Source organism: Globicephala melas, chromosome 5, assembly GCF_963455315.2.
Source record: "Globicephala melas chromosome 5, mGloMel1.2, whole genome shotgun sequence".
NCBI lineage: Eukaryota > Metazoa > Chordata > Mammalia > Artiodactyla > Delphinidae > Globicephala > Globicephala melas.
The window spans coordinates 121,137,407-121,164,788 of NC_083318.1; the positions used below are offsets into that span (position 1 = coordinate 121,137,407).

Consider the following 27,382-nt stretch of genomic DNA (forward strand, 5'->3'; position numbering starts at 1 on the left):
CAGTAGGAATTTAAAAATTGATTCCACAACACCTAGCTCAGTGTCTGACACATAATAGACGTTAACAAGATATTTTTAAATGAAAGAATAAACTCACATCTTCAACAGAGGTTCTCAAAAGGACAATGTGTTTATTTGTGATATGAAGGATTGTCTGGATATCCAGTAACAACTATGGAGGATAAATAGTGGTAGATAACATTCTTCATTCGTTGCTGATTGCTTATGTCTGATTTGAGACTTTAAAAACAATGTATATTTCTGCTCATTTCAAAACCTTTTACTTTTCCACATCTATTTACTTCCTTAGTTCTCTGTTTCATCCAGAGAGCAGTTGGTTTTACAGATTATCCCCATTGCTGAAATATTCTTATTTGTTTTCTTATCTGATGATGGAAGAACTGTATTTTCCATTGTTACACGTGATTTTTTCCTTTGTTTTCTCTAAATGAATTGTTTCTAGAAAGGAATCTAAACTGTGGCTAATTATTATTCAACCTTCATAGTGTTAGTGAAAACAAAAGTTGACCTTATACAGTGAAGGGCTATAGGAAAACTTGGGTGTAACAAAAATTGTTTTTTAAAGTGAAGGAAAAAAAAACTTAGCAATGAAGTTGGGAGAGTAAGCTTCAATTTTCCACATTTTAACTCCAAAAAAAAAAAGAGAGTCATTCAATGTAATGATGCAGTTTTTAAGGGATTTTTCTTAAGAGTATTTACGTTATCTGAATAATATTTGATGGTAAAGATCAAGCACCTTTGATTCAACTCAGGATATGCTGAGGGTAAAATCTTATTTTTTCGTGGAAGGCTTTTTCCTTTCTTCCATTAACGTTGAGAAGGAAAACTTGGATATGGTCTTCATAGCTCCATTTAATAAATTTTCCTCTTCCTTCTCCTCCCTTTTTTCCCCTTTCTTTTTTTCTGTAACACTGTCATTTTCTCCTTCTCTTCTTTTCTTCTTTCCTTCCATCAGTGTTTATTAAGAATTTATTCCTTGCTGGGTTCTTCTTCAAGATATGTGGTTCATCTTCAAGCTCCAGAAAGAGAAGAGAAGTAAAAGAACTGTGGCGTTTCTTTTCTTGTCCCACCTCAACAAACAAATCCTTTATTGAGATGTAGATCTCTTTAGCATCACTCCCGGTCTCTGTCTGGCCTGCATCCACCCGTTGCTGGTGCCGGAAGTAGAAAAGGCAGAGGGTTTGCCTCATTCAGTGGAGACAGGATTTCAGCCCTCAGTTTCTGATTCCTCCAGACCCTTTTGTGCAATACCCACACTGTACCGTGGAATGCACCAGCCCACCTTATGCTGATTTCTGTTTTTAAAAGTGTTCCTTCTGAAAATGTAGCTGTGGGGAATGCCCCCGGGATTTGTTAAATAGGTGACATGATTATACATCATAGGTGAATACTTGAAACCCCTATGTGGCTTGTATTTTCAAAATGGAAAGGGCTCTGGAGCCTACTGGTATTATTCCCTCATTTTACAAACAAGGCAGTTGAGGGATTGAGAAGTGAAGTTATGTAGCCATTTAGTGGCAGAGCCCTGCCTGAATCTGCCTGCAAACCAGAGGCCCTTGAGGCTCAGTAAACATTATATCCTGCTCTTTCACTCACTCAGCATATAGACAAAATTAGATTTGATAGTCTAAAAATGAAATATGTTTCTGAAAGTTATTTAGAATACAATTTTATTTCATAAATTAGGTAGTTTAGTGTGATCTAGTGTAAAGAATTGAAACCAGATGTACCTGGGTGTGCATCTAAACTGCCACCTTAATGTTAGTATGAACTTGGACAACATATTTACCTTTTTCTTAATCTGTCAAATAGGGACAGTGAACCCTTATTTTATGTGGTTATGGTAAAACCAGGTCTCAAATCCAAGTATTCAAAATTCTTGACACCAAAGTGAAGTGCTCCAGGGAAAATGAAATCCATATAGAATGTTTGGCTTCAATTTACCCATTAGTGTAGCTCATTTCTTTCAAATTTTAGCACCATTTCTCAGAGCTAGCACCATTTAATTGATTTGTACTCCAAATAGCATCCTTTACTTGTATAATTTTGGAACATTTTTCTTTCCACTGATCACTGAAGGTATCTTATTAACATCTGGAAAACACTTTAGGGGAGTGATTTTTCAGTAGTTTCTCCTTCAAAATGTTTTATGATATAATTTATCATAGATGTATGTGGCGATTTCATTTAATTTCTTGAAGTAGGCTGTTATAATCAACAGGACATTTTTTTGTAGCAAGTGAGCAGTTCTAGAAAGTTTTGAAGGACTCACAGGTTTTTGGAATGCAGGGCCCACAATCTGGAGATCAGCTGGTGAAATATAATTCACAGCGCCATGACTGGGAACAGTCAAGAAAATTCAGGATTCTCAAAAAAGTGCAGTTGTTCTCATTTGTTATCACCACTTGTTCTTAGTATGGAACAGTGTCATTTATTCACAAATGAGAGGAAAATAGTTCGTAAAATTGAAGTTCATTTGGGGACTGTATTACTGTAGTTTCCCTTACATGATACAATGACTAAATAATGTTTCCAAATGAGAAATTATATATAATGCTGTGCAATTTATTGATGGTGAATGTCTTTCCTTTGCATTCATATGTAGGTCAGCCAAAAAATTCACCTCAAAGATCACTTCCATTCTTAGATTCATCTATTAGATATTCATTGTTGGCACAGAAGTTCAAGACCTAGGGACTTTTCTTCTTTTAATTAAGCCAGTTACTTGTTTCATAAAAGATCCTCTAAATTTGGTGATGATGTAGCCTGTCATCTACTGAATATGATGTATTTCACTACTTAGGTGCTGCTTTCATTGAGCTTTGGTGAGACAAGTTTAATCTGAAACTGATCATGTTATGTTTCTAAATCTTTGCTAAATGGCAAGCATTTTTTGTACCTATATAGTAAAGTATATCACACACCTTAAATAGATTAGCAGTGTTTTAGAGTGAATTCGGTGTATCAGCAATATGAGGTTCTTTTCCTGGAGTGAGCTGCATTAGCATTATTAAATTAAGAATTGTAAACATGCTTAAATGAAAACAACTGAGGTTAGTTTTATTTAGCTAGAAGGGACATTAGGGTTAGAATGGTGAACAAGTCCTTGTTTCTGAAACACATAACTGAACTTTCTTTCCCTTTCACTGTTGTTTATCTTCTTTATCAAAGGGAAGAAAATGCTTGCACTGTAATAAATTAAGAAGAAATTATAGTTTGCTTAGTAAGTAACTGGATGGTTAATAGGTAATTAGGTACAAGAGAAAATAAGTATAAAAAACGTCTGATTCCTTTTCTAATATTGGAAATGAGGAATTCAGAAGAAATCAATACAATGTGTATTAATTAAAGCATTTTGTGTTTTGGTAATAACTTTGTTCAGTTATATACAAGTATTCCTTAGAAAGAGAAGTCTATTTATATTCTCTTATATTCTGCTTAATATCTCTGAATAGCTGAATAGTTTTTTCTTCCTTTAATTTCATAGTAATTTGAATTTATTTTAAAATTTCAAGACAATTTTCTTTTCTTGGCTTGAAGGGACATATTACATGTGGCAAATGTAATATTGTATTTGTACATTACTATTTACATTATTAACTGCACATATAATTATTGTAAACATTACAAATGTAAATATTTCATTGGGCAAAATGACACTCATTCAATGCAGACTCAATTTAGTGAATGTATACAAGATAAAATCTAATAAAAGAACATGAGAGTAAAGAAGTACACGGTTATACTGTTCCACCAATAGGATGAAAACATTTGATTATTGCTATATGGTAAACAGATTGTGTTCTTCTAACATTTTTTCTCTTGCACTTTAGCTAAGGAATTATATTAATTTAAATGAAAATGAAGGAAATGTCTAGGAGGAAAATTGCTCTGGCTAATTATAGGTATGCACCAAATCAGTGTGCCAATGATTTTGTATTTCTATGCAGTCGGGGTTTATCAAAATGAGACTTTCACAGCACAGTTTGCCTCTTTCTGTCTGATCACTGGTTATTTCAATGAGCTTTCCCAGGTGGTTTTACAGGCTAGTTACATCAGTACACTTACATGAATGGCTTCCCAGAGCACATGGACCTGATGAAGGGAGCTGTTATAGATTATTCTGCTATGGGAGGAATCATATTCTTGTTTTAAATTCTATTTTTCTAATAGGTACAATAGAACTTCCTCCAAGGAGACGTTTATCGGTGCTAAAAGCCAGCATAGCCTGTGGTATGGGGGTCATCTCTAAATGAAGGCTTGCAATGATTCTTGATCTCTTTCCTGGTAAATCGCATCTCAGGGAGCTACTGCATTTTTCTGCTTTGGCTCTCAGTTTAACAAGTCTCGAAGTAATGATAGTAAGCACTTATTGAGTGCTTAGCACGTCAGGCATTGCTCTAACTTTTTATATGTATTATTGAAGCCTTACATAGTCTTGTGTGATAGTGGCCATTATTATCTGCATTTTACAGATGAGGAAGCTCAGACACAGTGAGATGAAAGAGATTAAATGAATCATCCCACCCGAAGACTTAGACCTATTAGATAGCAGAAAATGATGTGAACCCAGATAGTAGGGTTCCAGAGCCCTGGAGCAAGCACAGCTGCATTACCCAAACTTCTTTTTTTTTTTTTTTTTTTTTTTTTGCGGTACACGGGCCTCTCACTATTGTGGCTTCTCCCGTTGTGGAGCACAGGCTCCGGACGTGCAAGCTCAGCGGCCATGGCTCACGGTCCCAGCCGCTCCGCGGCATGTGGGATCTTCCCGGACCAGGGCAGAAACCCATGTCCCCTTCCTTAATTGTAGAGTAAAAATGTAAACTTTTATTGCATGGTCATACACTGTTCAGTAAGGTACATATATGAGTAAGGAGACATCAGAAATAAGCTGATTTTACACTATTTTTTCCGAAATTGTTAGACACATACAGTGTGTCCTCAGCTTAAACTAGCATGTTTATGATTTTGATTAAAATTTTTTGGCCAATTTAACTGATACCCTCTATTATTGAATATTCATGTTTGTGTGAATTGACAGACTCACTTTGTCAAAATAGTTGAATTGGTTATTTGTTTATAGTAGGTTTTGACAAAACATATGTCAAGAAGACAGTTTTATAGAAAAATAATTGGGAGTTGAGGCATGATTGATCTCCCTGCTAGATAGTCACCAGACATAATAGCATGTTCAACTCTGTAAGAAAACTTGCCATAAATAAGTCCCTTTAACCATGTTTAACAGGTGTTCCAGAGCTTTTTTTCTCCTCCAGAAATGCTTTATTTTATAAAACACCTATTATCTAAGAACTGTCTTTGGTAAATGCTGCTATTTATGTAAAATCTGATGTTCTTAGAAGGCCCAGTAGTCTCTGGGGTTCTTATGTGAATTACTCTTCTGAACCTTCCACTAAGGTCACATTAAACTCATAGTAAGAATTTCATACCTGCCCATGACGATGAATTTGGTTCTTGATTAGACAACCCTCTTGGGGCCATATTTAATGTCAATTGGCAAGATAAGTTTCTCTCTGCTGGACCCCAAATATGATAGAAACACTTACATGATACTTGGTTTTTGGGGTTTTTTTGAGGTATAAATAAGCCAAGTGTAAATGAGAGTTTTCAGGTGATACAACAAAATGCTGGCATATGAAACTACAGAAATCCTGTGGGAATTCACTGAAGCACAATAATAACAAATAATAAAAAATACTGGGCTTCCCTGGTGGCGCAGTGGTTGAGAGTCCACCTGCCGATGCAGGGGACACGGGTTCGTGCCCCGGTCCAGGAAGATCCCACATGCCGCGGAGCGGTTAGGCCCGTGAGCAATGGCCGCTGAGCCTGCGCGTCCGGAGCCTGTGCTCCGCAGCGGGAGAGGCCACAACAGTGAGAGGCCCGCGTACGGAAAAAAAACAACAACAACAAACAAACAAACTTAAATTTGAGTTCATACTTCCCACTAAGTATTGCACTAAGCACTTTTGCAAGTATGTCTCATTTAATCCTTTTAAATGCCTCTTGGTTATGTAAATATCTCCATGTTACAGGTGAGGAAACTGTGGTTTCTCAAGGATTTCTTAAGGACCCATAGCCGTTTAAGCCAGAATGTGAAGACAGGTGATTAGGTACTTTAGAACTCATCGCTGCTACACTTAGTGTCATTTAGAGCTCGGATTCTGCTCCATATGGCTGAAAATTGTCAATGGCAGCTGCACTAACTAGTCTTTTTAAGGAGTAAAGGTTGGGGAGGCACATTTTTTAGCAAAATCACAGGCTGGACTGAGAGGCAGCCCACAGTCATTGATGGAAAACTTTTGAGTTTTGGATAGGATCCAAGTTCAAAGCTCATATGTGGAAACACTGGAGGTATAAATAAGCCAAGTGTAAATGATAGTTTTACTTCTTGACCAACCCATCAAAAACCAAATTACAGCTAAGGCCTTGTACCTTTCATAAGCTGAATACTGAACTAGCTGTTCCTTGTACTATTTTGGTCTCTTTCAAGTTGGGAACAATTAGATAAGAGAGAAGAGCCAAATTAGGATGTTCAAGGAGCAGACTGCACATTCAGGATAAATATTATTGGGTTTAGAGAATTATGTGATGAGATGTGAATCGTATATCAGTAAATCATTGGAAAGTTTTTTTTTTTTTTTTTTTGGATTGCTTGCCATGTCCATTCTGGGTAGGGAATAATGAACTCAAAAAGAAAGAACATGGTTCAGGGAATCCAGAGAACTGGATATGACTTCAGGCTTTGCCTCTAATTATCTTTGGATTATTGAGTAAGTCACCTCTTATCTATAGAGGCATGGTAGCAAGGATTAAAAGCACAACTCTAGAGTCGGGGTCCTCCTATGAGCCCTGGTGTCTCCTAGTTATTTGCTATGTGGACTTGGTAAAGTCATTTAATTTCTTTGTGCCTTGAATTCTTGCATATGAAAAGTAGATTAGCAGTATCCACATCTTAGGATTTTTATGACGTTAACACATGCAGTATAAAGTGTTTAGAAGGGTGTCTAGGATATAGGAAGTGCTATGTGTTAACGATTATTTTATTATTGTTTTAATTATTATTATTATCACTACTACTCTTATTCTCTTTAAGCCTCAGTTTCTTCAACTAGAAAACTAGGGGGTGAAATTCATGATATTTAAGATCATAATTTCAGATTCGTACACAGTTATTGAATTTAGCATAAAAGTCTTCTAATGATTTGTGAGGAGTCTTATGAGTACAAAAGTATGAAAATTAATACAAACAGCAAGTGCTGTGTGTTTTTAGGGCAAAAAAATAAACACGAAGCAAACACAAAGTAAAAAGACAAAGCAGGGCTTTCCTGGTGGCGCAGTGGTTGAGAGTCCGCCTGCCGATGCAGATGCAGGGGACACGGGTTCGTGCCCCGGTCCGGGAAGATCCCACATGCCGCGGAGCCGCTGGGCCCATGAGCCACGGCCGCTGAGCCTTCGCGTCCGGAGTCTGTGCTCCACAACGGGAGAGGCCACAACAGTGAGAGGCCCGCATACCGCAGAAAACAAAAAAACAAAAAATAAAAAAGATAAAGCAAAGCCCTGTGTTTGGCAATTGAAGGACATGTTATTAAGTGTTTGATTCTCAAGGATGTGGAGGTTTAGATGGAAAGCAGGCTTTGCATCTTTGCAGAAGTTGTGACGTTTGAATGGGGATGATTAGGAAGTTGCATGCTTAAGTAGGTAAGCAAGGCATTTGTTAACCATAAGGACTAATTAGGAAGTATTTGCTATGCCAGTAATGTTCCAAGCACTTTACAAATATTAGTTTATTTAATCCTCAAGAAACTAAATAACTCACCCAACATCATACAGTTGGTGAAGTTGGGATGTAAACCCAGGCAGTTTGGCTTCTGAGTTTGTGCTTTTAGCGCCTTTGCCTTACTATCTCTGAAAGGCTTAAAGAAAGGTATAAGGTTACATGGAATACTTAGAATATGTATTGTGTAACTGGGTATGGCCAAACTATAGGGTTTGGGGATAAGATGTATTAAGGGTTGGTAACTGGAGAATTAAAGAAATAGTCTGATCATTATCTTCATAATCTAGATAAGACTGTATTGAGGAATTAAACTAGAATGGTCACCATAGTAATGGTGAGGAAGCCATGTTAGAGAAGATCTTAGCCTCTTTGGGTCAGGGATCCTTTTGAGAATCTATTAAATTGTGGGCCTTCTTTCCAGAAATGTGTGCAACATATGACATTGCTACAGAATTTCAGCAGTTTCACAAACCCTTTAATTTATTTGATGCTTTACGCAGCTTGGTTTTCCTCCCTTGTAATAATTGTATATTTTCATAAGTCTACAGTTTGTTTTTACTTTGTGCTTGTTTTGTTTTCTATGTTTTCTTTCAGTAGTCATACTTTTTAATATTTTACTTTCCTTTTTTTAAATAAATTTATATATTTATTTTTGGCTGCGTTGGGTCTTCATTGCTGCGCGTGGACGTTCTCTAGTTGCAGCAAGCAGGGGCTACTCTTTGTTGCAGTGCGCGGGCTTGTCATTGCAGTGGCTTCTCTTGTTGCGGAGCACGGGCTTAAGGCGCGTAGGCTTCAGTAGTTGTGGCTCTCTGGCTCTAGAGCGCAGGCTCAGTAGTTGTGGCACACGGGCTTAGTTACTCTGCAGCATGTGGGATCTTCCCGGACCAGGGCTCAAACCCGTCTCCCCTACACTGGCAGGCAGATTGTTAACCACCGGGCCACCAGGAAAGCCCTAATATTTCACTTTCTTTGGATACCTGCTCTTTGGTTACTAATTTTTACAAAATTATAATTTTGGCAAGTTCTTGATCAACTTTAATCAACTTTATGTCCTTGCTGTATGAATATATGTAAATAAATAATTGCAGTGAAATTTCCTTACTTTGTTGCTTGAGTACAAAAGTGTTAGTAGATCTTCTGGCCAGTAGATAGTCTCTACTTATCCATATCATTCTGTGTTAATTCACAAATAGTTTGTTATTTGAATAACTGTATCTGGGATGGGAACATTATTTGCATTAAAAAAAAAAAAAAGATCAGTCGTATTTGCAAAATGCAACTGAAATGGCCTCTTGTGGAGAGCCAGATCCTTTGCTCCTAGGACCCTTTTTTGTCTCTTGAGCATGGAAACCCTTAGGGTAATTAAGAGTCTAGAGGTAAGGGAGTCAGAAGAGGATGGGTGACTGATTATCATTTGTTTTGTTTATCATTTGGTGTGAGAGTAATAATTGGGTCCCCCTTGACTATGTGGGGAGTAAACATTGCCAATACCTATGGGAAATTGCTCTAGTAAAATTCACATGCTATTTAGGATTTGATTTTTTTTTTAAATACAATCTAACTTGGCAGTTTGGTGAGCTAAACTCAAGTTTATCTTCCCGAAGTGATGAAAATCCATTCTTTTCTTTCTTTTTCCTTTTCCTTTAATTTCCCCTGAACTTTTACTCCACTTGGAGTAAAGTTAAAGTCTCCATTTCAAAAGTATAAATTATTTCTTTGTACAAATGTACAAAAATCATGATGTTATTAACCAGTTAGTTTAGAGGAAGAATGTTATCAGAAAAACAGCTTTAGAGGTTTCTATATTTTCTCAGACTTCAGACTTACAAATGAAAGTTGCTTTTAGTTAGTTTGCATTTATGTAATAGATAAAATCTTTATGACATTTTTCTTTCTTCAGTACTTAATGTGTGTACCCTATATATCACTTAAAAAATACACCTGATATATAGAGTATTAGCAAATCAAAGGCTATTTTGAGTTTCATCATGAATGACTAAACGCACATTTTTGGGAATGAGGACCATTTATATTTCTAAAAATAATTGACAATATACATAAACCTTCATGTATATGCTCTGATTAGGGAAGGAGACATTTCACTGAAGGTGAAATTATCACATAACTGAGACATATCTCTTTTAAACACTAAATTATTGAAAATTCTACTTAATGAAAGCATATCAAAATTGTATTATACCTTTTCCACTTTGTAACAGTGTATTGTCCAGTAATCTGGAATAAGATGCTTATGAAGTGTGGAATGTGTACCATTATGAACACCATGGATATGCCCTGATATCCTCTAGGTCTGTAGTGAAATATGGAACTCTACACAGGGATGCTTAGTTATGGCCGGCCACCGTCCTTTTCTATTTAGTATTCTGAGAATGCCTCCATTCCTTTCCTATGGGGTAATGGGCACAGATTTTCTGGTGAGTGTTCTCACTCCAGCTCAGTTTTTGATTACCTCTGGGTGTGTAATTGAACTGTTGTTGGTGAAGATGATGGGAACCAGAGCTCTGAATAAGTGGAGCATTATCGTGGATCAAGGGATTTAAAGAGCACACACACAACTCCATTGTTAGAGTAACGTACACTCTTTCACCATTTGATTTGTATGTGTGTGGATATATCCTTTATCTTACATTTGTATTAATCTGTTAGTTATATATTTAATCGTGATTATTTCTTGAGTAGGGATTTACGGCAAGGAAAGATTTTAAATGATGTGGTAATAAAAAAAAATACTGTGTTTCTAAATGAGCCTGCCAGTTGTGAATTCGGCACATGTAACTTTAAGAAAAGCATTCACAGTGTTGCCTAAATGATTCACCATCATGCCCAAATGAGTGTCTTGAACTTGGGTAGTGAAAAATTTATGGGACTGAAGCTTTTAAGATGTTTTAGGGAACCATAACCCAAAGTCATATATCATGGGAATTATGTTGCTCTGTTTATCATTCTATATGTGCTTAGAATGAGTTAGATAACCTAGTTTCTAGCTATTCTTGACTGCTACATTTTACAATAAATTTTTCATTTGTGTCTACAAATAAGATTTGAATTCATTCTGACTGGTAGTGATAGTTTGTCAAACAGATACTAAAAAGATGGGAAGGAAAGTCCTGAGCTACTTCTGACCCTTAGGAATGCTGAGAAAGTGTTAGTCTATTAAGTCTCAGATATTTCGAGTTTAACAGTTAAAACAAAGTCTTTTTTAATGAAGCATAGTTCAGTAAATTCAGTAATAAATATTAATAGCATTCTTCTAAGCTAGAAAATGTTCTTTTTAAAGGAAATGTTGGAATGTCTTTCTGAAATTCCAGAGAATAGCGCTTTATAAGCTTAAAAGCACCAAAATACTATTGTACTGATATGGTATTGTTTTTATTGTTGTTGGGTTAATTTTACATCACAGATAACAACAAGTTTTATATATGATCCTGTAATCACATGTGGGATTAAAACATTCAGTACTTCAAACTTTTTGTAGTGATTGTTTCCCCTTCCCTTTTCAATTTTCTCTGTTGCTCACTTTTGACCATGTCTGTATGTTTCATCTTGGGATGAAACATACATCTGACAGACTTGATCTCTTTCCTGTAATGAGCACTTCTAAAGACACATTTGCTAAATGAAGTTTTCAGTTTGAGTTATTTTGGCCATTGACTGTTCTTTTTATAATTCCATACATACTTTTAGATCTGAACAAAGCCGTTTTTTTCTTTTCTCTCTTCTTAAACTACAGATCTTCCTCGACTTATGATAGGGTTATTTCCCAATAAACCCATCCTAAGTCAAAAATATCAACATAAGTTGAAAATTCATTTAGTACATACCTCTAACCTACCAAATACCATAGGCTAGTCTAGCCTACCATAAATGTGCTCAGAACACTTACGTTAGTCAATGTTGGGCAAAATCATCTGACACAAAGCCTATTTTTACAATAAAGCGTTGAATATCTCACATAATTTATTGAATACTGCACTGAAAGTGAAAAACAGAGTGGTTGTAAGTGTATCATTATTGCTTGGCTAACTGGGAGCTATGGATCAAAAAGAGTAGTATACTGCAGATCACTAGCCTTGGGAGAGATCAAAATTCAAAGTTAGAAGTACAGTTTCTGCTGAATACATGTGTTTGGTTATCATGGTAAAGTTGAAAAATTGTAAGTTGAACCATTGTAAATTGGGGACCATCTGTACTTCTAGTACCACAGAAATTTTACCCCCATCTGAGTGAACAAGGAGAAAAAAGAAGTTCATTCATTTTTGCATTCACTCAAAAACATATTGATTGAATATCAAATGCCAGGGTACTGGACTTGAACCTTTGGTGGCACTCGATTGTTAATCTTTCTACTTATTATTAGAATTATTCTGATGTTTTTCAAATAGTGGTGATTAATTGACTCATTTAAAGAGTGAAATTTGGTGTTGCCTGTCAATTTGCAATTGACATTATAATCCCAGCAACCTGTTTCCTTAGTTCTTTGAGAATTTTCTTTATGCACAAAATATGCTCTGTTTACGAGTGGAAAATCTTTCTTAAGAGTGTTTCTTTATGGAGGAAGGGAATGCAGTCTGTTGCAGCTTTATTATGATATCAGACATTTTCCATTTCATAGGCTGAGAAATGCATATGTGATTTAAAATCAGAATTGACAAGGACATTTTAAGGATAAACGAAACATATGAAAATGAAGTTTAAGAGGGTACATTTGTGGGTGGTGTTCACTAAAGCATTCTAGTTTTTAAATAGATGTGTGAAGATTATGATTCGTGGGGTACATATTTGAGGTGCTGAGAATTGGGACCTCCTGTATGCTTCTGTATTACTCACAGGAGTGGGTCGTTCTTAGAAATGGGAGACCAGAGAGAGTGGATGAGAGCAGGTCTCTGGTCATCAGAGTAAAGCAACCAGTGTAAGCATTACTAGAACATGGGGAGGCCCAGAAGTTCTGATGCTTCATGATTGAGCCCACGGGGAGTAGGGAGCACAGAGCGAGGGCAGGGGCAATTAAATGCAAACCTGGGAATTTAGCTCCTGCCCTTGGCTCTCTGGAGGGTGACTCTGAGGCAGAGTATTTCAATCTTTGCTTCACTGTGGCACACAGATATAAGGCTATATGCCAGATTCATTATTTTTTTAAACAATCACCCTTTATATGCAAAAGCGGTAACATTCTTAAATTGCCACTTAGGATTTACATCATTCGATATCATTTGTGTCATAGATTTGCCATTTCATCAAGATCTTTCAAAGAAGAGAGAGTCTGTTCATTTAAAAAAATTATTCTGACGCCCGTAGGTGTTTCAACTACAGGGGATGGGGACCGAGGGCGGGCACGTGGGCATAGAAAATGTGTGGGCATCTCCAGCTGAATGATGAACTTGAAAAGAAAGAATTGTGTGTGGGCACAGATTGATTTTTTTCATATTAACTTATAAGTTTAGGATTGAAGACTAAGAATGCACACATTATACTTTGCAGGTTCGCTATTTTCAATACAGAGATTTATATTTATTAATGAATTTCTGATCAAATAGTTCAATTCAGGTAAAGTCCTTCCTTATATTTCATGTCTCAGGCCATGGAGTGGAGGATTTCTGAGTGATAAAGTGTGTCTCGGGTTAAATAAAGTTTTAGAATCCCTGGATACTCTTCATTCCTAAGGGATGATTATCGTGTTCATAGGGACCTGCTTGCTTGGGAGATAAATTCAACTTGTCTTAAAAGTATCTTGTTTGTTGCTTGATTTTATCTCTTCCTGTGACATATGTCTCCAGAGAAGAAGAAAATGTTCAAGGCAAAAAATAAATAAGTAAAAAGCCCTCTATGTAAATGTATCCAAGTGAGTGGAATTTTATGCATTACTGTAAATTTACTATTCCAGAGATTACTATAAATACCATTTGCTGAAAATACTGCTGTAATCGTTTTATCTAGTTCCAAGATCCAGTATAGCTGGAGTACATACTTCTGTAAATGTTATGTCTGTCTTTATTTAAAACTGAACAAAACAGAACAAAACACACAATAGAGTAGACCCTTATTAAACAACACATCTTCAATTACATATTAAGACATTTAAAAATATATAATTTAATTTACATATCTAAGTTAAAACATTTAATATTTAATTTAAATTCTTGGTTTAATCTAAACATTTGATATCATGTATCAAAACCAGTAAATGTAATTTTGCTTTTATCTTGTACATGTATAAAATAATTTGTGATTGGCCTGACCGGCATGTTAGTCACAGGACTTGTGCGTAGAACTTTTAAATTTTCACTGAAAAATCAGATTTTATTTAAGCCTCACAGTAATTCTGAAATATTTTGAAACTTGAGACTTTTGTTAAATAATCTTTCATGTTGAGTCATTATTACATAATTCATTATGTAAGCCACTCGCAGTTTTTCTGGTAATTAAATGAACTAACCAAAATATCAAAACTTCAAAGGAGTTTTGTGATAGAACAACCCAAGACTTCATGTGGAGAGGGTTGTGGACTAAGTCCTTGAGTCCTTAGACTCAAGACTGAGGGTAGCAGCCAGGAAATAAGAAAAGCTGTACATGGAAAGGTTAGGGGGTAGCTGTACATCAAGAAACACTTACATGAAAATTATTTTGAAACAGACAATAAAAAGAAGCTCTGATTGTACTGTTAAGGTACTCATTTTCACTAATTAATTATTAATTCTTTGTTGTTGGAACAATATTTATTTTCATTAATTTGTGTCTGATCTTACAGAATTGCTTTAGCACATTTCAGATTTAGTTTCAAAAATTACTGTGTAAAATATATGTTCTGTAAGTCATAGGAAAAAAATTGCTTATTTTAATAAGTGTTTCGAGTACTGTAGTGCTCTTTTATTAACACTTTGGGGATGTTACATAAAATACCACTGTGCTATATTTGCACGTAAACATTCAGGAAAACCAGATGGGGTATTCAGTTTGCTAGTGAAATGATCAGTACACATACTGTGTCTAATAATTGAATACATTTTAAAGCTCAGGATCTGTGTGGTTGTATTCAGAGAGGGTGGGTAAAGATGTCTCTGCTAAGGATGAATAAAGTCATGATAGCAGTAGGGGGAAAAAAGAAAAAAAACACCAGTAAATTAATGAATTGAAGTTTGTAAACCTACTGTGAAGAATTTTTTTAGCTTAAGTGGGACCGGATGTCTCTGTTTACAAGGTTAATGTTTCTGTTTACAAAATTAATATTCAACTGCACTTGAGATGGGCAAGCATATTTTAATTCGACAGGCATTAATATCTATAATGAAAGCCAGAGGCTTTCAAACAAACAAGTGATGAGTATCCACAGCAGTAGCATAAGTAGGACTCTAATAAATACCTTTCTACAGTTTTTCTTAGAGGCTAGCTGTGGTTAATTTTTAAGCTATCTTTCCCACACAACATGTTTTGTATATCTTTGCATATAGACATTCTGTGCATGGATAAACATGTATCTCCATACTGATAGAATTTTTTTTAACCGAGAAGAATATAAGTCAAACCTAATTTCTCTATGTTAGAACCCAAAGAAAATTTAGTGAAAAGTCACTAGTACTTCCTTTCATGTACCCCATCACTCTGTTCAGAAGTAGGATCAGATTCCACATATTTTAATTACTGATGATGGAGGTACTTATGTATATTGTAGCTGGAATATTGTACCTTACGATTAGCATATTCTATTTTCATTACTTACCTTCAAGACAGAGGCTCCTCTTTCAGAGTCATCTAAAAAATTAGATATTTATTATATACTTTAGACAAAAGAAATGGGTGACTGCATCTAAGAGTTTCTAGGAACCCAGGCATAACTTTAAGGTAGATAAAGACACTTTTGTTTTTCTTACTGCTTATATTGTCTGTCATTTTCTTTAAATTTTGCCCTTAGGTTTTGCGGTTTAACAGTTTCCCATCTATCCCAAGCAAAAACTCATAATTTTACCACATGGTAAGTTCTTCAGAGTCTGGCTCTGCTTGTTTTTGTTTTCTTTTGCTCACTTCTCCCCAGCCCTTGTCACTGCCTAGCATGGAATACGACACATAGTAGGTGCTTAAAGGTGCTTGACGACCGATCAATTGATTGATCGATACGGTTTGATTAGAAGAAGTTTGTGACATATACAGATGTCCAGAAGGAAATCGATGGAGTGCCACTCTGTGGAGGCCAGGCCAGAATGTGTTTTGTGTCTGACACGTGGTATCCTTAAGCTATTCTCTAAACATGTGTTGACATAAGTATCTTAGCCCTGTGCAGACAGTAGCCACATGAAATATGGGACACGTGTTGTTCCTGGACGCATTCTGATTACAGAGAGGGATGAAATAAACGTGTCTGGACTTGCAGAGACATTGCACCTGCTGTGGATGATTGACATTGTGGAGCATGTTTGAGGGGGAAAATTAAACTGCCTGGTGTTTTGTACGTCTTTACTTAACGATATAGATAGGTCAGTGGATCTCAGTCTGGACTTCACGTTAGTATACTCTGGATTTCTTTAACAAACCTGCCACTGCCCTGGCCCTACCCTAGACAAGTTAAATCAGAATCTCTAGAGGTAGGGCCTGGGCATCATTCATTTTAAAAAGCAATTCCAACGTGCAACCAGTTTTGAAATAGTTTGAGGTTTTGTAGGAACCAAAGCTGAAAGAGAAGAACGATTAAGGAATATAATTTCCACTCACCCTGTTCTCGTTTACTTGTTGAGAAAGATACATCACGGTTCAATAATAATGTAGTATAAGCCATTTATGCAATTTTAAATATTCTAGTCATGGAATTAAAAGGAGGAAGGAGGAATAGTTTGAATTAATTTTAATGGTACATTTAATTTAGCCCAATATATCTTATTATTAAAACATGTAATCAATATAAGAATGTTGATGAGACATTTTACAATCTTTTTTTCCCCCTTGTATCAAGTGTTCTAAGTCCAGGGAATCCTGTAGCTTTGCAGCACGGCTTGGTTTGGACTGGCCACTTTCCAAGTGCTCAGCCGCCCTCATGTGTGGCCAGTCAACCTCATATCGGACAGATCTGGAGGGTAAAGTGCGAGAAGAGAGACCAGGAGACCTGAATGTAGTGTTGGTTTTGTCACCGACTAATCCTGTGACCTCGGACAATTCACTTATCCTCTCTCTTGACTTCAGTTGCTTTTTGTTTACTAGGAGGGGGTCAGCAGTCAGTCTAAATTGGGAGATTTATAATTTTACTCCAAAGAGCCCCAGGATTTCGTGAGCACACCTTAACTGCCATCGTACGGAAGAAGAGAAACAAGCAATCTGCTTTAGGCTCTTCTTTCTTTTGGATATACTTGCATTTCTGGATGACATTTTGTTTTAGGAAAGAAGCAAAAAAATGTTTTTAAACCAAACCAACGTTTGAAAAATCCCTCGGTTGAATGTTTTCTTAAGTCTGTGGTTCTCTCTTGTCAGCATTTATTCCAGGAAGAGGTCAGGCAGCAGGTATCCTGCTTTTCCTTCCAGTGAAGGTATCACCATGACAGTGACTCTTGAATATTTCCCATCAAGTAGTAGGAATTCCTTCAACAGTGGCTACAGTGGCTCAGAGTTGAGAAATAGAAAGCTCAGATACCACGGTCTACCCCAGAGTGATACAGTTCACTCATGGCTACTGAGGCAGCTCGTGGTTGTCTAAAACCGACCTCTAGCCCAAATCTCAGGGGACCCCTGACTCTGAGGTGTGGCCCCCATAGTCAGCCAGAACCCAGAACTAGGAATACCTTGGCTGCAAGCCTTTTCTGACTTGGAATATATTTCTCTACTGGTGAATGCCAATGTCAATAATTGGATGCCAATATTGGATGCCCATGGCTTTGGTTCCTAGACTTTCAACCTTCCTCCCTATCAGATAGATGAACTCTCTGGTAACATCAACAAATAGAAAAGAAACAATATCATTTCTAACCTGTTGTTTGGAAATCAGTCTTTGCCAGATTTCCACAGTCAATGACATGGGAATACAACCCTAGTCCAGTGTGTTGTTTGACTTTAAAGACTTCTTTGGTGGTTTGTGGCAGGAGTCAGTCAAGGACTTACACGTCCCAGATTTTAGCTACTTTGCTGTTTTATTTGACAACGATAGCAAAAAAGGCACCAAGTGGGAATTGTGAAGTAGAGAAAGCTGAGAAGGTTTCTATCTATTTTTAGGATGCTTCTAAGAAGTCTTCTATAATATCGTCTTCTTTACTTAACAGGCAATTATGAGAAAATTGTTTTAGAAAGAATCAGCCTGAAAATCAGCAGTTATTTCAGAATTTTTATTAGCATGCACAAGCTTAATTCTTCCAATCTTGGCCTGCTCATGTATAAATGGAAGCAACTTGTCATACTCAAAGCAAAAGAGGGAAGGGGAAATCCCATTTTGCTATAGCAAGTGTAGCCACTTATACAATGAGTTAATGAAAGAAATGTTTTCTAAGCACGTTGGACTCTTTGGTCCAAGTAGTTTTTGCTCAATGTTTGGCACAGGTCTGCACGTAGGACTCTAGGTGAATAGAGAAAGCAAATAAGTGTGACCTTTGTAAGGCTGGTGTTTTCTTTATGAAGCCAAAAAGTGTACAAATGCAAATATTAGCCCATGCTTAGTTTTGTCCCAGAAAACTTCTCTCTGGCTGACCGCATCTCTGCGTTTGCCCTTTGGCATCGTTGCTGCCCATCTTGGTCCCCTGCAGGCCTTGCCATCTGTTTAATTGGTAAAGGGGCCCATCTTATCAGTGTCCCTATCATCCGCTTGGAAATAGAACCCTTCGATTGGCCTTTCTCCTCTTTTTTCTTGCTTCGATTTATTTGGAACCAGCCCCAATATCTCAGTGCCAGGTGGCTTTACCTTAGCCAGTTACCTTAGGATTAGCAATTACTGGAAGGTAAGAGATCTGCAGCAAAGGGTGGGAGCATCTGTTATTGCAGTGATCTTGGCCTTGGAGAGAGTCTAGGGACTTGGAGAAAGTCTAATTCATGAAGGTGATGCCCTCTCTGGGGTGCTCTCCTTTTGCCTCTCATCTTCTTAAATGCTTCAGCTCTTTCAGGTTTAACCCTTTGATCTGTCTGAAGTTTAATAAGGCCAGCTAGCGTGTGTGTGGCAGAGACCCACTGCCTGACAATAAATCAGCCTCCTTCCCTTCTGTGTTCCTATGATTCTTGCCTGACAGTTTTGCAGAGTCACTTAAACTTTCACAGTTGTCCTAGTCACACTTTAGGAACTCACTTGAAAAAAAAAAAATCAGCTCATGGCCTTACCCCAAGTGTCCTTTTGAAATTTCCCCCTTTCCACCCCCATCCTGTCTCTGGGGAATTTTGAGGAGTTGCCAGGTAAGATATTTTCTACTTTCAAACCAAACATAAAGACCCAGGTAAAGAAATGTGGCCATCGAAATGTTTCCATGTTTTCTTAACAAGCGTGTATGTTAGGCAAGAAAAAGGGAGGAGGGCAAAGAAACAGAATGAACAAAATAGAGCCCAAGTGCCAGAAGTCTAATGACTTTGTTGCCTCTTTTTTCTCCTCCTTGTTTAATTCTTGAACTTTCTTTTTCTTTCATTTTACACTATGCTTTGGTGTTAATGCATTTTGTCTCTCATTTTACCTCTTGCTTTTGTATTGCATATCTATTCTACTATAAGCCACTCCAAATAATTTTTGAAAATAAAAGTGTGGTCTTTATAAGAAATACCGCTCGGGATTCATTAGAATTTCAATTCTAGACAGTGGTTTACTCATCACCTTTTAATTGTGAAGCACGGTCAAGTACTTTCTGGGAAGTAGTGTGGTGTAGCTATTAACACAAGTATTCTGGCATCAGAGTGCCAGGGCTGACGCTCAGCGGGTCTGCGTATAAATCACTAGGTGATTATCTTGGGCAAGGTGCTTAATATTTTTGAGTCTCAAGTTTCTCTCCCACAGTAATGTTATAGGGACTAAATAAGTTTATATATAAACACTTGTACTTATGCCTTCCTCACCTTACAGCTTTCTTGTTGTGTCTGACTTTATTACCCAAACAATACCTGGCATAAAATAAACACTCTATCAATGATAGCTACTACTAGTACTATTTACTTTAGTTATTAGAACAATCCTCAGATAGATATAATCCCCACTTTCCAGGTGAGGTAACTGAAGCCAAAGGAGGTTATTTAGCTTGCCCAAGGTCATATAGCTGGTGGGTGCTCAGAGCCAAGGTTTGCACCCAGGTTCATCTGACCATGAAAGCCTCATGCATGTCCATTGAGTCTGCACTGCCACTTCACTTTGGAGGCATTGTTAAATAGATATGCTTGGATTGTTAGGAAAATCAAGCTTGCATCCATCAGTACATGTTCATTTCCTGACTTTTAAGTAGTTGTCATTTCTCTTGGATAACAAGTCTATGCTATTAGATTGCACAAAATTTCTTGGCATAGGTCTAACCTAAATCCTGCTTCTTTGAGAGACGCTTTCAGGAGGTAAGAGGGCTAGGTTTAATCCGTAACATCAAGTGTTTTACCTAAGAGAAGTGCTTCATATGGAGATGTTCTTACGCATATGACATAATGCACACGGCAGATGAAAGTTACATGAAACAGTGTTTGTGCTTCTTCCAGATATTTCTAATAGATCTGAGTTATCCAGTAAATGAACCCTCATATAAAATGGAGAAATAATGATTTTCCCTCACTGAAGGGGCTGAGTGGCCATTTATCAGAAATTTAACCTTCATAATACCGTCTCTGACCGTGGACCTTTGGACGTCCTGGCACGTTGTAGGAGTTTAGTGAATATCCTCTGGCTGAATGAGTGAATGAATGTATTTAGAGATGTGAAGAATGGCAGGAGCTACAAGAGACCTTCTTGCTGTTAAGAAGGCATGGGGGCACGGCTGGAAGAGAGAATGGTTGGCTCTAAGTCTGAGCAACAAATGGAATTTGTCATTATATCATACGCCGAAATACCTGTGTCTCCTGATGTCATACAGTCCTCTCACTGTTCAAGAGATTCCCTGATTTTCTGTTCATTATTCAGTGCGTTTTCACCCTCAGATTCCTGCTCTCTCCTTATACTGTGAGTCAGTGGGTCAGTTTACTCAGAGGTGTAACTCCCATTGAAGGGCAAATCTGGTCTGAAAGGTCTTTTCCCCTTCCTCTAATCTCAGTAGAGGAGCCTGCTTTTTAGTGAAGAAATGTCTTCACCCGAGTCAAAATTAGAAGGATGGATGTATAGGAACTCTTTGCTTTTGCTGAATTGATTATTGCCTAACAGAAACAAATCTCTCTTCTTTTTTGTTATTCACTCAGTCAGGATCTTCTAGATGCATGAGATAGGTACTGGATGAAGAAGAAATGTAAATTTCCTTTCAGCAGTCACATCACATGTAGAATCATAGGAAGAAGGCAGTCTTTAATTCTTGATAGCCCTTGATCATATTTTAATGGGGGGACTTTTAAAATACTCCAGTAGGTGGTTAGTGATAGGGATGAATATTTGGTGGTTATTATCGAATCTTGAATCTTTGACTGTGGAGTTTTGGCTAATGTAACGATTTGACTTCTTCGCTTTCAGCTGTCCCGTTTCCTCCAAGTCACCGGCTTACGGCAAAAGAAGTGTTTGATAACGATGGGAAACCTCGTGTGGATATCTTAAAGGCACATCTCATGAAGGAGGGCAGGCTGGAAGAGAGTGTTGCATTGAGAATAATCACAGAGGGGGCTTCAATTCTTCGACAGGAAAAAAATTTGCTGGATATTGATGCGCCAGTCACAGGTAAGTCCTGAGGATGGAGACTGTCCACTTGGACCCACACTTTGTTGTTTTTAACATCAAATCAAAAGTATTAGATACCAGTGAGCCTTCACCTTCTTCATCTTACTCTTTTCCTGCCAAATCTGTACATTAGGAACAAAAGATTTAATACATATGTGACAGTATTTTTATTTTCATGTATTAAATATTTGTGTGATGTGATACCCTAAGAAGTGGTGTGCAGCTTAGAGATGATGAAGATATTCTGAGGTAATACCTTAACTAAGAAGTGACATTTTGTCAGTAGAACACTGTCACGAAGAACACAAGATATTCACTGGGAAAGGTCAGACAAAGCATAGGAAGACTTCCAAAGTAGTTAAGTGACTAAGTTAATGCAGTGGCTCTCAGAGTGTCATCCCAGACTGGCATCACCATCATCACCACCTAGAAACCTGCTGAACTGTACCTTCTCAGCTCCCACCCCAGAACTACTGAATCAGTTCTCTGGGGTGAAGCCCAGTGATCTGTTTTATCAAGTCCTCTAGGTGACCGTGACAAACATTAAAGTTTGAGAACCATTGAACTTTAGGAAGAAGACAAAATTTCTCTCCTTCCTATATCATTTTATGCCTAGAAAATATGTCTTTACTTTTTGAGAGTTTTTCTTCTGTTACTTCTTAAGGGTAGATATGTATTTTGGGTAAGTGGAACTTCACTTAGACCATAAAAGTTAAATCTTGTCAAAAAGTTGTGTGTTGTATGGAGGGTCAAACAGTAGAGGCTTTTCATCTACACTTTGTGAAATTTGCTAAACTTGCACGTTTGTATTTCTAGAGAATCTAAAAAAAACATGTATTTTTTCCTTAATTATTATCATTCTGGCAAAGGGAAGAAGTTTGACATAGAATATTATGCTTTTCAAAACAAAAAGGACATTTAAAATATTTCATATATACTACTGATTGCTTCTTTCTTCCAAACCTTCATGTACTTATAATATTATTGGCCTTCTAATATATTTTTGAAGGTGCCTGGTAAGAGCAAGATAAGCGCTCTTGAATATCAGACTAGACCTTCCTTGATCAAAATGCCTCTAATGATTCCTCTTCCAGAGAAATTGACATTTACGTTTTGTTTTGGGTTGGCAATGCTGTTTTTCTTATTTGTAATTCAGAAGAATACTGAGTGTGTTTGGGGCCAGGCAGCAGGAGAAATTGGTTCCGGTGGTAAGTCAGTGTTGGACCAGTGGTGAAAAATCAAGCTACATACTTCCCCTGTGTGTATCACTATGAACCCCATTTTCCATGTGTTAAAATGCACTCATGCATTATTATCTTTGACTTACAGACACTGTGGAAATATAAGAACAAAACAAATGTGAACATGCTTTACTTTCTTAGATACTAAAATATGAAAAATTTTTAACATCTAAGTAGTAGCTTGGAATCTACTGGCAAAGAAACTACTTTAAAAAATTCACTGTAAATCCCACCTATAAATAAATGGTAAAATCGTAACTTTAAATGATATCTATATCATTAAGTTTTTTTGATTTTGGTAAGAATGAATGGCTTGATATTTTACTGTGATATCATAATATGACATTATGATATGATAAATATGGTATATTATATTTATTATGATATTTTCTCTACTTCACATAATAATGTGTGATTTCCAATTCATGTTAAACTCACTAATGAGCACAGTAGGTATTAATGGAGGTGATAATTATAACAAAAAGGAAACATGTAAAATAGACATTTAGGGGAATATATTTCCTGGGATACAATCAGCTCTTCTGTTTGATGAGGCTCTGTCCTGAAAGAACACATAGGGAGGTTTCTGGAAAAGTCAGATTCGTGATGTTTTATCCCTGAACCTTTCTGGGGTCCATTGACTAATTGCCCTCATATTCAGCAGAGGTTGTACCTCGTTCTTTCTAGTGAGATTCCAGCTCACAGTTTGGCACATTTCCCAATATAGATATGAAGAGACTTTAGAAATCAGGACTCAATTATGTATAACTTTCCCTGGGGGAGAAAGAAAAAAAAATCCTTCTAGATGGTGACAGAAGTAGCTATGGAGACATCACAGAATATGTAGCACAGAATATGTAGTGTTTATATTTCTTAATGAAGGCAGGATTCTAAGGAACCTCCAGTAGATTCCATTGCAGTGATCTCTTTCTTCCTTTTCTGGGAATATAAAGATATGTAATATAAGTGGTGGGGGAATTTATTTTAACATTTCCATTAAAAGGGAAAAAAAAAACTCTTTTGCATATGATTCACCAGAAAGCTAAATCCATAGCTTCATATTTTAACCCATGAACTTTCCAAGCTGAAGCACGGAGGACTGCAAAATAAAAGCAGGGTACGGTGATCCGAGAAAATTGCTATCTCTTTGTATTTCAGGATAGTTCTTATAATTTATTGATAACATTTTATGATATATGATTGTGTTCTGAGATTTGGTTTTATTTGGACAGCTGAACCAGCAATGTAATATTTATTTTTAAATGTAGAATATTTGTTATTTGGATAACTGAATCAGTAAAGTGAATCAATGAAGTCAATATTATATTGACACTACGCTATGCAATAAAAGGCATGGTTTACACTTCCAGATCTTAAGGGTAGAGTATTCTTTATGTAGTTCAGAATTCCACACTTAAGAAAAATGGAGAACTTAAACAGTTTAAACGAGAAAGCAGCAAGGAGGAAGATGTAGAAGAGGAGGGGGAGAAGAAGGAAAACAGGAGAGCTGCAAATGAGAACCTGTGAAAAAAGAGTAAGGGGGAAGAAGAAGCACTTTTAATGGAGGGAGAAAAAGCCTGAAGCCTGAAACCATATGGTGGTTTTCAAGTGGTATTAGAACTAGTCTCTCACCTACGTATGTCAGATTCCTAAAAATGTAAGGTGAGCCATCAGGGTAGAAACTGACGATTAGCTTCTTGTGGGCAATTCAGCTTTAAGTATAGCCTGATATGTAAACTCACAAAATGAAACAAGTGGCAACTATTTTATAATCATGCACAAAAGCCACTCCCCAGCTTTCCCTCTTCTTTTCTTCCCTCCTACTTTTTATTAATAAAAACGTTTCACACTCAAATGTTTAGAGAGGAGTTGTGCTAACCTCTGTGTCATGGTTTGCTCCTATTTAAAGAAAAATCTAGGAATTAGTGTCCTGGTTATTGGAAATCTGGGCATTATTGCATTCCTTTAGCATTTCTTTGATGTTTAAATTTACAAAGCTGCCCAACTTCCCTTCCTCCCTTCCCTTCAAGTGTTTTTAAAGCAGTAAAACAAAAGGTTTATGTTCAGTTAGGGTTTTTTTCCCTTAAAATTCTGTACTTTTGATTTTGGAGAAGGACCAGGAAACTGCCTGGTCCCAATGCTCCCTCCATGTATCCCTCTGGGGAAGGTGATAAAGCACTATGTACCTTACCCTCCTGGAGCATGGATTTAGATAAGCCAGTAACCATCTCTGTGGGAGTAGAAGTGAGGATTAGTTATGGGACCCTAATCAAAGCAAGGGAAGTATGAGTTACATTCTGCTCTTTTCTCTCAGCAAACTTGCCTGATTAGAATGATGGCTGTTTTAGACATTTAACTTGACGAATGTGTTTCTATATTGGAGGCATTTTGTGAAGGAAAGTATTTTCCCTCTTTTTGACTCTTTTTTGAAAATTGAGTTAAATTTATCTTTGTTTCCTTGCAGACATACAAATGGAACATTAAAAAATGTGGCCAAATATCTGTGTAGCAACTTGCTATGGACTGCATGTTTGTGTCTCCCCAGTAATCATATGTTGAAGCCCAGACCCCCAGTGTGATGTTATTTGGAGGTGGGGTCTTTGGGAAATAATTAGATTTAGTTGAGTCCTGAGGGTGGACCCCTTGTGATGGGATTAGTGCCCTGATAAGAAGATGAGATGAGAGCCCTCTCTCTTTACTCCGTGTGGGGATACAGCAGGAAGGTGGCCATCTGCAAACCAGGAACAGAACCCTAACCAAACACTGAATATGCCAGCACCTTGATCTTGGACTTCCCATCCTCCAGAACTGTGAGAAATAAGTGCTTGTTGTTTAAGCTACCCAGTCTAAGGTATTTTGTGAACTAAGCTGAACTAAGGTACAAGTCATTTGGGAATTCAGTTTACCAAACATTTGCCTGGTACAGGTGGTGTGTGTTATACACAGGTGAATAAGACCTGGTCTCTGCTCTCCCAGGGGTCAGCATATAACAAAAAAACTGAAACAGATATTTGCCGAAAGATATGTGCATCAAACTATTGATTAAATGAAAGGATATGATCTAGATTTATTCAAGCAAATTTAGAAATATCCAACTGGATAGAGCTAACTTAAAACCAAAAAGTTTTCCTCTTTTCTAAATGGCTACGGTTTCCCTGACAGTGTCCGTTGATTATTATATTACATTTTTGAGCTAAAAAAAAAACCTGTTAAATAGCTCGGATCCTATCTATCCTGGATATGGATTGAGAACTCTTTCAGAAGGCTAGGAACTGTGGATGATTGAAACAGATGAGGCATAGTCCTTGAGTAGAATACTCAAGGTCTATTTGGGGAGTCAGATACAGAAATAGATAATTACTGTAAAATTTGTTAAGAACCATAATGAAGGTGCCTATAAACTAGTGTGGGAACTCAGAACAAGGAATGCAGGAAAGCCAAGAAAGTCTTGACAGATTACATGGTACTTGAACTGGAGCATGTGTGATAGGTGAGATTTTACTGTGTGAAAAAGCTAGCAAAGGTTATTCTGGGCAGAGACAACAGCATACGAAAGGCACTGTTATTTTTTGTAAAGTGGGAAGGCATGATCTTGGAGATTTGCTGTGGGAAGACAAGGTATCAGAAGGGTGTGAGGGGTAGGGGTGGGGGGTGAGACTGAGGTTGGACGGTCAGGGTCAAATATTAGTCTCTTGTAAGCAGCACTTAAACATTTGGTTACTGTTCTGTAGGCACTGGGAGAGTGGAGAGGGTCTTGGAGCGGGGGAGTTACACAGTCAAGTTTGTGGCTAGAATAGCATCCTGGATGAGATGAGTAGAGTGAGCAGGGAGGAGCTCTTGCGAGAGGGGCTGATCAGGAACCTTTCATACTCGTTCAGTATGTCCCGAGTATGCCTTGTGCCCTGGCAATGATTTTGGCAGGCTAGGAGAATTGGATCCGATTTTGATTACAGGGCCCTTCAAGAATGATGATTGACATTGATCTTAAAATGTCTGATTAGTTTGTGCTTAGTCAATATCCATTAACGACTTCTTGAATATGGTAGGATGATTTATGCAGGGATCCAGTTTATTACATTTCTCTTTCAAGTTCTCATATTTTCCTATTTTCCCTTTGACCTAGCAGAGAACATTTCCCTCATGTATAAAGCAGAAGCCGACCAGGAGCCTGGGTCTTTGAAGAGAATGATTTAGAACTCATTTTCTGCTCCCTGGACCGGGGGGATAGGCCAGCATCAGCTGGGCAAACTGCTAATCTCTCCAGTTTGTCTGTTTCCTGCAGGGGGGGATTTGTCCCTAGGGCAGCAAAGGATTCCCTCAGTGGCTGTGCCTGCCATTTAGCATGTCAGGCAGTTGCCAGGAGAACCCTTTGGCTTTGTTCCTGGATGTGAGAGTGAACTAGTGGCCAAGTTTAAGGTCATGGCATTCCTTCCCTTACAGCAGCTGACGTCAATTAGGAGAATTCCCCATGCCTTTACTCCGGGGAGAGTTAAGTGGGGTAAGAATCCAGTGTCTTTTGAGAACCGAAAGATC

General features: G+C 37.4%; 1 protein-coding gene across 4 annotated transcripts in view; it reads left to right on the forward strand.

Annotated features, from left to right (window-relative positions):
* Positions 1-27,382, forward strand: part of PPP3CA (protein phosphatase 3 catalytic subunit alpha) — a 294,947-nt gene that overhangs the window by 119,919 nt on the left and 147,646 nt on the right. For all 4 annotated transcript variants that reach the window (XM_060299755.1, XM_060299757.1, XM_070045609.1 and 1 more), the window contains exon 2: positions 21,408-21,608. In XM_060299755.1, the coding sequence (XP_060155738.1) occupies positions 21,408-21,608 (201 nt within the window). The remainder of the gene's footprint in view (positions 1-21,407; positions 21,609-27,382) is intronic.